Source organism: Dendrobates tinctorius, unplaced genomic scaffold (assembly GCF_039654945.1).
Source record: "Dendrobates tinctorius isolate UK_male_01 unplaced genomic scaffold, ASM3965494v1 ptg000235l, whole genome shotgun sequence".
In the NCBI taxonomy this organism is placed as follows: domain Eukaryota; kingdom Metazoa; phylum Chordata; class Amphibia; order Anura; family Dendrobatidae; genus Dendrobates; species Dendrobates tinctorius.
In genome coordinates, this window is record NW_027361902.1 from 791660 (window position 1) to 802500 (window position 10841).

The following is a 10841-nucleotide window of genomic DNA, read 5'->3' on the forward strand; positions in this document are numbered from 1 at the left end:
TGGAGGAGGGCGGAGAGGAGCGTGTGGAGGAGACAGGAGAGTGTGGAGGAGGGCGGAGAGTGTGGAGGAGGGCGGAGAGGAGAGTGTGGAGGAGGGCGGAGAGTGTGGAGGAGGGCGGAGAGGAGAGTGTGGAGGAGGAGCAGGAGGGCAGAGGAGAGTGTGGAGAAGGGTGGAGGAGGGCGGAGAGGAGAGTGTGGAGGAGGGCGGAGAGGAGAGTGTGGAGGAGGGCGGAGAGGAGAGTGTGGAGGAGACAGGAGAGTGTGGAGGAGGGCGGAGAGGAGCGTGTGGAGGAGACAGGAGAGTGGAGGAGGGCGGAGAGGAGCGTGTGGAGGAGACAGGAGAGTGTGGAGGAGGGCGGAGAGGAGAGTGTGGAGGAGGGCGGAGAGTGTGGAGGAGGGCGGAGAGGAGAGTGTAGGAGGGCGGAGAGGAGAGTGTGGAGGAGACAGGAGAGTGTGGAGGACAGGGGAGAGTGTGGAGGACAGGGGAGAGTGTGGAGGAGAGAGGAGAGTGTGGAGGAGGGCAGAGAGGAGAGTGTGGAGGAGGAGCAGGAGAACAGAGGGGAGAGTGTGGAGGAGGGCGGAGGGGAGAGTGTGGAGGAGGGCGGAGGGGAGAGTGTGGAGGAGGGCGGAGGGGAGAGTGTGGAGGAGGGCGGAGGGGAGAGTGTGGAGGAGGGCGGATGTGAGAGTGTGGAGGAGGACAGGTGAGAGTGTGGAGGAGGACAGGTGAGAGTGTGGAGGAGGACAGGTGAGAGTGTGGAGGAGGACAGGTGAGAGTGTGGAGGAGGACAGGTGAGAGTGTGGAGGAGGACAGGTGAGAGTGTGGAGGAGGACAGGTGAGAGTGTGGAGGAGGACAGGGGAGAGTGTGGAGGAGGACAGGGGAGAGTGTGGAGGAGGGCGGAGATGAGAGTGTGGAGGAGGGCGGAGATGAGAGTGTGGAGGAGGGCGGAGGGGAGAGTGTGGAGGAGGGCGGAGGGGAGAGTGTGGAGGAGGGCGGAGGGGAGAGTGTGGAGGAGGGCGGAGGGGAGAGTGTGGAGGAGGGCGGAGGGGAGAGTGTGGAGGAGGGCGGAGGGGAGAGTGTGGAGGAGGGCGGAGGGGAGAGTGTGGAGGAGGGCGGAGGGGAGAGTGTGGAGGAGGACAGGGGAGAGTGTGGAGGAGGGCGGAGAGGAGAGTGGAGGAGTGTGGAGGAGGAGCAGGAGGACAGAGGAGAGTGTGGAGGAGGGCAGAGAGGAGAGTGTGGAGGAGGAGCAGGAGGACTACAGAGGGGAGAGTGTGGAGGAGGACAGAGAAGAGAGTGTGGAGGAGGAGCAGGAGGACAGAGGGGAGAGTGTGGAGGAGGACAGAGGGGAGAGTGTGGAGGAGGGCAGAGGAGAGAGTGTGGAGGAGGAGCAGGAGGACAGAGGAGAGTGTGGAGGAGGAGCAGGAGGACAGAGGAGAGTGTGGAGGAGGGCAGAGAGGAGAGTGTGGAGGAGGAGCAGGAGGACTACAGAGGGGAGAGTGTGGAGGAGGACAGAGGGGAGAGTGTGGAGGAGGACAGAGAGGAGAGTGGAGGAGGAGCAGGAGGACTACAGAGGGGAGAGTGTGGAGGAGGAGCAGGAGGACAAAGGGGAGAGTGTGGAGGAGGACAGAGGGGAGAGTGTGGAGGAGGGCAGAGAGGAGAGTGTGGAGGAGGGCAGAGAGGAGAGTGTGGAGGAGGAGCAGGAGGGCAAAGGAGAGTGTGGAGGAGGGCAGAGAGGACTACAGAGAGGAGAGTGTGGAGGAGGACAGGGGAGAGTGGAGGAGAAGCAGGAGAACAGAGAAGAGAGTGGAGGAGGGCAGAGAGGAGAGTGTGGAGGAGGAGCAGGAGGACAGAGGGGAGAGTGTGGAGGAGGACAGAGGGGAGAGTGTGGAGGAGGGCAGAGAGGAGAGTGGAGGAGGAGCAGGAGGACTACAGAGGGGAGAGTGTGGAGGAGGACAGAGGGGAGAGTGTGGAGGAGGAGCAGGAGGAGGACAGAGGGGAGAGTGTGGAGGAGGAGCAGGAGGACTACAGAGGGGAGAGTGTGGAGGAGGAGCAGGAGGACTACAGAGGGGAGAGTGTGGAGGAGGGCAGAGGGGAAAGTGTGGAGGAGGAGCAGGAGGACAGAGGAGTGTGGAGGAGGACAGAGGGGAGAGTGTGGAGGAGGGCAGAGAGAAGAGTGTGGAGGAGGAGCAGGAGGACAGAGGAGAGTGTGGAGGAGGGCAGAGAGGAGAGTGTGGAGGAGGAGCAGGAGGACAGAGGAGAGTGTGGAGGAGGGGAGAGTGTGGAGGAGGACAGAGGGGAGAGTGTGGAGGAGGACAGAGAGGAGAGTGTGGAGGAGGACAGAGAAGAGAGTGTGGAGGAGGAGCAGGAGGACTACAGAGGGGAGAGTGTGGAGGAGGAGCAGGAGGACAGGGGAGAGTGTGGAGGAGGGCAGAGAGGAGAGTGTGGAGGAGGGCAGAGAGGAGAGTGTGGAGGAGGGCAGAGAGGAGAGTGTGGAGGAGGAGCAGGAGGGCAGAGGATAGTGTGGAGGAGGGCAGAGAGGACTACAGAGAGGAGAGTGTGGAGGAGGACAGGGGAGAGTGTGGAGGAGAAGCAGGAGAACAGAGAGGAGAGTGGAGGAGGGCAGAGAGGAGAGTGTGGAGGAGGAGCAGGAGGACAGAGGGGAGAGTGTGGAGGAGAACAGAGAGGAGAGTGGAGGAGGGCAGAGAGGAGAGTGTGGAGGAGGAGCAGGAGGACAGAGGGGAGAGTGTGGAGGAGGACAGAGAGGAGAGTGTGGAGGAGGAGCAGGAGGACTACAGAGGGGAGAGTGTGGAGGAGGGCAGAGTGGAGAGTGTGGAGGAGGAGGACAGAGGGGAGAGTGTGGAGGAGGGCAGAGAGGAGAGTGTGGAGGAGGATCAGGAGGACAGAGGGGAGAGTGTGGAGGAGGACAGAGGGGAGAGTGTGGAGGAGGACAGAGGGGAGAGTGTGGAGGAGGACAGAGGGGAGAGTGTGCAGAAGGGCAGAGAGGATAGTGTGGAGGAGGAGCAGGAGAACAGAGAGGAGAGTGTGTAGTAAGGCGACACTGACCGTTCTCCACCAGCTTCTAGTCCTGTGTGTTGTGGAGTCGTGTGGCGTGTGCGCTTAGAGCCATGATGCACTGATCTGTCAGACCGTCTTTGTGCCGTCACTGAGGTCACGTATCGTGTAGTGGCCACTGATGAGATTTGTGCAGGGTCCTCATTGCTTGGATCCCATAAGAACACTTTCTCACCATCTTCTGTCGGCTCAATGTTGTGCATGTTGTAGCAGCAAGCCTCTGCGGGGTGGAGGACATGGTAGCAGAAAGCCTCTGCGGAAGTGGAGGACCGGGTAGCAGACAGCCTCCGCGGAAGTGGAGGACCGGGTAGCAGACAGCCTCCGCGGGGGTGGAGGACCTGGTAGCAGACAGCCTCCACGGGGGTGAAGGGAGGACCTGGTAGCAGACAGCCTCCGCGGGGGTGAAGGGAGGACCTGGTAGCAGACAGCCTCCGTGGGGGTGAAGGGAGGACGTGGTAGCAGACAGCCTCCGCGGGGGTGAAGGGAGGACGTGGTAGCAGACAGCCTCCGCGGGGGGTGAAGGGAGGACGTGGTAGCAGACAGCCTCCGCGGGGGTGAAGGGAGGACCTGGTAGCATACAGCCTCCGCGGGGGTGAAGGGAGTACCTGGTAGCATACAGCCTCCGCGGGGGTGAAGGGAGGACGTGGTAGCAGACAGCCTCCGCGGGGGTGAAGGGAGGACCTGGTAGCAGACAGCCTCCGCGGGGGTGAAGGGAGTACCTGGTAGCAGACAGCCTCCGCGGGGGTGAAGGGAGTACCTGGTAGCAGACAGCCTCCGCGGGGGTGAAGGGAGGGCCTGGTAGCAGACAGCCTCCGCGGGGGTGAAGGGAGGACGTGGTAGCAGACAGCCTCCGTGGGGGTGAAGGGAGGACGTGGTAGCAGAGTAGCCTCCGTGGGGGTGAAGGGAGGACGTGGTAGCAGAGTAGCCTCCGTGGGGGTGAAGGGAGGACGTGGTAGCAGAGTAGCCTCCGCGGGGGTGAAGTGAGGACGTGGTAGCAGACAGCCTCCGCGGGGTTGGAGGACGTGGTAGCAGACAGCCTCCGCGGGGGTGAAGGGAGGACCTGGTAGCAAACAGCCTTCGCGGGGGTGGAGGACGTGGTAGCAGACAGCCTCCGCGGGGGTGAAGGGAGGACCTGGTAGCAAACAGCCTCCGCGGGGGTGGAGGACGTGGTAGCAGACAGCCTCCGCGGGGGTGAAGGGAGGACTTCGTAGCAGACAGCCTCCGTGTGTGAAGGGAGGACTTCGTAGCAGACAGCCTCCGTGTGGGTGAAGGGAGGACGTGGTAGCAGACAGCCTCCGCGGGGGTGGAGGCTCCTGGTTTTCACGGTGTAATATTTTTCTTTTCTGCAGCTTCCATTATGTGGATTTCACAGAATTCTTCTGAGATGTCGCCACAATATGTGTCCGCCCACGAGGAGTCTCCGCACCCCGACACCCAGGTAAGAGACCGCAAGACCCCCCCTCCCACTGCTGAACCCATAAACCTCCTGCCTGTCTCCACTCCCCGAGTACTGAGCGCTCATGAAACCTCCTGCCCGTCTCCTCTCCCCGAGTACGGAGTGCTCACGAGACCTCCTGCCCGTCTCCTCTCCCCGAGTACAGAGCGCTCACGAGACCTCCTGCCCGTCTCCTCTCCCCGAGTACAGAGCGCTCATGAGACCTCCTGCCTGTCTCCCCTCCCCGAGTACGGAGCGCTCACGAGACCTCCTGCCTGTCTCCCCTCCCCGAGTACGGAGCGCTCACGAGACCTCCTGCCTGTCTCCCCTCCACGAGTACTGAGCGCTCAGGAGACCTCCTGCCTGTCTCCCCTCCCCGAGTACGGAGCGCTCACGAGACCTCCTGCCTGTCTCCTCTCCCCAAGTACGGAGCGCTCATGAGACGTCCTGCCTGTCTCCCCTCCCCGAGTATGGAGCGCTCACGAGACCTCCTGCCTGTCTCCCCTCCCCGAGTACGTAGCGCACAGGAGACCTGCCTGTCTCCCCTCCCCGAGTACGGAGTGCTCACATGACCTCCTGCCTGTCTCCCCTCCCCGAGTATGGAGCGCTCACGAGACCTCCTGCCTGTCTCCCCTCCCCGAGTATGGAGCGCTCACGAGACCTCCTGCCTGTCTCCTCTCCCCGAGTACGGAGCGCTCACGAGACCTCCTGCCTGTCTCCCCTCCCCGAGTACGGAGCGCTCACGAGACCTCCTGCCTGTCTCCCCTCCCCGAGTATGGAGCGCTCACGAGACCTGCCCGTCTCCCCCGAGTACGGAGCGCTCACGAGACCTCCTGCCCGTCTCCGCTCCCCGAGTAGGGAGCGCTCACGAGACCTCCTGCCCGTCTCCCCTCCCCGAGTACGGAGCGCTCACGAGACCTCCTGCCCGTCTCCCCTCCCCGAGTACGGAGCGCTCACGAGACCTCCTGCCTGTCTCCCCTCCCCGAGTACGGAGCGCTCCCGAGACCTCCTGCCCGTCTCCCCTCCCCGAGTACGGAGCGCTCACGAGACCTCCTGCCTGTCTCCCCTCCGCAAGTACGGAGTGCTCCCGAGACCTCCTGCCCGTCTCCCTTCCCCGAGTACGGAGCGCTCCCGAGACCTCCTGCCCGTCTCCCTTCCCCGAGTACGGAGCGCTCACGAGACCTCCTGCCTGTCTCCCTTCCCCGAGTACGAAGCGCTCACGAGACCTCCTGCCTGTCTCCCTTCCCCGAGTACGGAGCGCTCACGAGACCTCCTGCCTGTCTCCCTTCCCCGAGTACGGAGCGCTCACGAGACCTCCTGCCTGTCTCCCCTTCTCGAGTACGGAGCGCTCACGAGACCTCCTGCCCGTCTCCCTTCCCCGAGTACGGAGCGCTCACGAGACCTCCTGCCTGTCTCCCTTCCCCGAGTACGGAGCGTCACGAGACCTCCTGCCTGTCTCACCTTCTCGAGTACGGAGCGCTCACGAGACCTCCTGCCTGTCTCCTCTCCCCAAGTACGGAGTGCTCACGAGACCTCCTGCCTGTCTCCCCTCCCCGAGTACGTAGCGCACAGGAGACCTCCTGCCTGTCTCCCCTCCCCGAGTACGGAGCGCTCACATGACCTCCTGCCCGTCTCCCCTCCCCGAATACGGAGCGCTCACGAGACCTCCTGCCCGTCTCCCCTCCCCGAGTATGGAGCGCTCACGAGACCTCCTGTCCGTCTCTCCTCCCCGAGTACAGAGGGCTCACGAGACCTCCTGCCCGTCTCCCCTCCCCGAGTACGGAGTGCTCACGAGACCTGCCCGTCTCCCCTCCCCAAGTACGGAGTGCTCACGAGACCTCCTGCCCGTCTCCCCTCCCCGAGTATGGAGTGCTCACGAGACCTCCTGCCCGTCTCCCCTCCCCGAGTATGGAGTGCTCACGAGACCTCCTGCCTGTCTCCCCTCCCCGAGTATGGAGCGCTCACGAGACCTCCTGCCTGTCTCCCCTTCTCGAGTATGGAGCGCTCACGAGACCTCCTGCCCGTCTCCTCTCCCCAAGTACGGAGCGCTCATGAGACGTCCTGCCTGTCTCCCCTCCCCGAGTATGGAGCGCTCACGAGACCTCCTGCCTGTCTCCCCTCCCCGAGTACGTAGCGCACAGGAGACCTGCCTGTCTCCCCTCCCCGAGTACGGAGTGCTCACATGACCTCCTGCCTGTCTCCCCTCCCCGAGTATGGAGCGCTCACGAGACCTCCTGCCTGTCTCCCCTCCCCGAGTATGGAGCGCTCACGAGACCTCCTGCCTGTCTCCTCTCCCCGAGTACGGAGCGCTCACGAGACCTCCTGCCTGTCTCCCCTCCCCGAGTACGGAGCGCTCACGAGACCTCCTGCCTGTCTCCCCTCCCCGAGTACGGAGCGCTCACGAGACCTCCTGCCTGTCTCCCCTCCCCGAGTACGGAGCGCTCACGAGACCTCCTGCCTGTCTCCCCTCCCCGAGTACGGAGCGCTCACGAGACCTGCCCGTCTCCCCCGAGTACGGAGCGCTCACGAGACCTCCTGCCCGTCTCCGCTCCCCGAGTAGGGAGCGCTCACGAGACCTCCTGCCCGTCTCCCCTCCCCGAGTACGGAGCGCTCACGAGACCTCCTGCCCGTCTCCCCTCCCCGAGTACGGAGCGCTCACGAGACCTCCTGCCTGTCTCCCCTCCCCGAGTACGGAGCGCTCCCGAGACCTCCTGCCCGTCTCCCCTCCCCGAGTACGGAGCGCTCCCGAGACCTCCTGCCTGTCTCCCCTCCGCAAGTACGGAGTGCTCCCGAGACCTCCTGCCCGTCTCCCTTCCCCGAGTACGGAGCGCTCCCGAGACCTCCTGCCCGTCTCCCTTCCCCGAGTACGGAGCGCTCACGAGACCTCCTGCCTGTCTCCCTTCCCCGGGTACGGAGCGCTCACGAGACCTCCTGCCTGTCTCCCTTCCCCGAGTACGGAGCGCTCACGAGACCTCCTGCCTGTCTCCCTTCCCCGAGTACGGAGCGCTCACGAGACCTGCCTGTCTCCCCTTCTCGAGTACGGAGCGCTCACGAGACCTCCTGCCTGTCTCCCTTCCCCGAGTACGGAGCGCTCACGAGACCTCCTGCCTGTCTCCCTTCCCCGAGTACGGAGCGTCACGAGACCTCCTGCCTGTCTCACCTTCTCGAGTACGGAGCGCTCACGAGACCTCCTGCCTGTCTCCTCTCCCCAAGTACGGAGTGCTCACGAGACCTCCTGCCTGTCTCCCCTCCCCGAGTACGTAGCGCACAGGAGACCTCCTGCCTGTCTCCCCTCCCCGAGTACGGAGCGCTCACGAGACCTCCTGCCTGTCTCCCCTCCCCGAGTACGTAGCGCACAGGAGACCTCCTGCCCGTCTCCCCTCCCCGAGTACGGAGCGCTCACATGACCTCCTGCCCGTCTCCCCTCCCCGAATACGGAGCGCTCACGAGACCTCCTGCCCGTCTCCCCTCCCCGAGTATGGAGCGCTCACATGACCTCCTGCCCGTCTCCCCTCCCCGAATACGGAGCGCTCACGAGACCTCCTGCCCGTCTCCCCTCCCCGAGTATGGAGCGCTCACGAGACCTCCTGCCCGTCTCCCCTCCCCGAGTATGGAGCGCTCACATGACCTCCTGCCCGTCTCCCCTCCCCGAATACGGAGCGCTCACATGACCTCCTGCCCGTCTCCCCTCCCCGAATACGGAGCGCTCACGAGACCTCCTGCCCGTCTCCCCTCCCCGAGTATGGAGCGCTCACATGACCTCCTGCCTGTCTCCTCTCCCCAAGTACGGAGCGCTCATGAGACCTCCTGCCTGTCTCCCCTCCCCGAGTATGGAGCGCTCACGAGACCTCCTGCCCGTCTCCCCTCCCCGAGTACGGAGCGCTCACATGACCTCCTGCCCGTCTCCCCTCCCCGAATACGGAGCGCTCACGAGACCTCCTGCCCGTCTCCCCTCCCCGAGTATGGAGCGCTCACATGACCTCCTGCCCGTCTCCCCTCCCCGAATACGGAGCGCTCACGAGACCTCCTGCCCGTCTCCCCTCCCCGAGTATGGAGCGCTCACATGACCTCCTGCCCGTCTCCCCTCCCCGAATACGGAGCGCTCACATGACCTCCTGCCCGTCTCCCCTCCCCGAATACGGAGCGCTCACGAGACCTCCTGCCCGTCTCCCCTCCCCGAGTATGGAGCGCTCACATGACCTCCTGCCTGTCTCCTCTCCCCAAGTACGGAGCGCTCATGAGACCTCCTGCCTGTCTCCCCTCCCCGAGTATGGAGCGCTCACGAGACCTCCTGCCTGTCTCCCCTCCCCGAGTACGTAGCGCACAGGAGACCTGCCTGTCTCCCCTCCCCGAGTATGGAGCGCTCACATGACCTCCTGCCTGTCTCCCCTCCCCAAGTATGGAGCGCTCACGAGACCTCCTGCCTGTCTCCCCTCCCCGAGTACGGAGCGCTCACGAGACCTCCTGCCTGTCTCCTCTCCCCGAGTACGGAGCGCTCACGAGACCTCCTGCCTGTCTCCCCTCCCCGAGTACGGAGCGCTCACGAGACCTGCCCGTCTCCCCCGAGTACGGAGCTCTCACGAGACCTCCTGCCCGTCTCCGCTCCCCGAGTAGGGAGCGCTCACGAGACCTCCTGCCCGTCTCCCCTCCCCGAGTACGGAGCGCTCACGAGACCTCCTGCCCGTTTCCCCTCCCCGAGTACGGAGCGCTCACGAGACCTCCTGCCCGTCTCCCCTCCCCGAGTACGGAGCGCTCGCGAGACCTACTGCCCGTCTCCCCTCCCCGAGTACGAAGCGCTCACGAGACCTCCTGCCTGTCTCCCCTCCCCGAGTACGGAGCGCTCCCGAGACCTCCTGCCTGTCTCCCCTCCCCGAGTACGGAGCGCTCACGAGACCTCCTGCCTGTCTCCCCTCCGCAAGTACGGAGCGCTCATGAGACCTCCTGCCTGTCTCCCCTCCCCGAGTATTGAGCGCTCACGAGACCTCCTGCCTGTCTCCCCTCCCCGAGTACGTAGCGCACAGGAGACCTGCCTGTCTCCCCTCCCCAAGTACGGAGTGCTCACATGACCTCCTGCCTGTCTCCCCTCCCCGAGTATGGAGCGCTCACGAGACCTCCTGCCTGTCTCCCCTCCCCGAGTATGGAGCGCTCACGAGACCTCCTGCCTGTCTCCTCTCCCCGAGTACGTAGCGCACAGGAGACCTCCTGCCTGTCTCCCCTCCCCGAGTATGGAGCGCACAGGAGACCTCCTGCCTGTCTCCCCTCCCCGAGTGCGGAGCGCTCACATGACCTCCTGCCCGTCTCCCCTCCCCGAGTACGGAGCGCTCACGAGACCTCCTGCCCGTCTCCCCTCCCCGAGTACAGAGGGCTCACGAGACCTCCTGCCCGTCTCCCCTCCCCGAGTACGGAGTGCTCACGAGACCTCCTGCCCGTCTTCCCTCCCCGAGTACGGAGTGCTCACGAGACCTCCTGCCCGTCTTCCCTCCCCGAGTATGGAGTGCTCACGAGACCTCCTGCCCGTCTCCCCTCCCCGAGTATGGAGTGCTCACGAGACCTCCTGCCCGTCTCCCCTCCCCGAGTATGGAGTGCTCACGAGACCTCCTGCCCGTCTCCCCTCCCCGAGTATGGAGTGCTCACGAGACCTCCTGCCCGTCTCCCCTTTCTGAGTATGGAGTGCTCACGAGACCTCCTGCCCGTCTCCCCGAGTGCGGAGTGCTCACGAGACCTCCTGCCTGTGTCCCTTCCACATTTAGTACGCACTCTTAGACTGCTCCTCTGCTGTTTCTCATCCTGACTGTCTCTTGGATTCTGTGCGGTCTCTTGCTGTGATGTGGAGGACAGATGAGCAGATAACGGAGGTCAGGGCGGAGGTCACGGCAGACTCCTCATTTAAAGCTTTGCGCTTTATTAACTCTCTGTGTGCTGGATGTCCTTGATTTGGGGTAGAGCCTGTGGTGAGACCCCGGTATCTGACAGTGGGGGGCACGCGGTATACAGCGTTTGTATGAGGTGTATATCTCTTTCTCTTCCAGCGCCCCCCCTCGAGGATGGCTCCGGATCTCCTGCGTCGGTGCCCTGGTGGGGGCCCCGTCAGTGGGGGCCCTGGTGTATTACAGCTGCGATGAGCCGCGGCGGAGGAGAGTGCGGATCTCGCTGCAGGGGATCCTGCGCTTCTGCAGGTGAGACCCCCGGGGCCGCCCTTCCCCCACACACACCCTGTCATGTGGCGGTGCAGCGTCGTTACCCCGCAGGGTCATCACCACACACACATCCATTGTAGCCCCCCGGGTCATTCTGTAGGGTGTATGGAATAATACCGCCATCTCCTGCTCATCAGAC

General features: G+C 64.4%; 1 protein-coding gene across 2 annotated transcripts in view; it reads left to right on the forward strand.

Annotated features, from left to right (window-relative positions):
* Positions 1 to 10841, forward strand: part of ADCK5 (aarF domain containing kinase 5) — a 112000-nt gene that overhangs the window by 9899 nt on the left and 91260 nt on the right. For both annotated transcript variants that reach the window (XM_073556532.1, XM_073556533.1), the window contains exons 2-3: positions 4420 to 4508; positions 10535 to 10681. In XM_073556532.1, coding sequence (XP_073412633.1) covers positions 4420 to 4508; positions 10535 to 10681 — 236 coding nt within the window. The remainder of the gene's footprint in view (positions 1 to 4419; positions 4509 to 10534; positions 10682 to 10841) is intronic.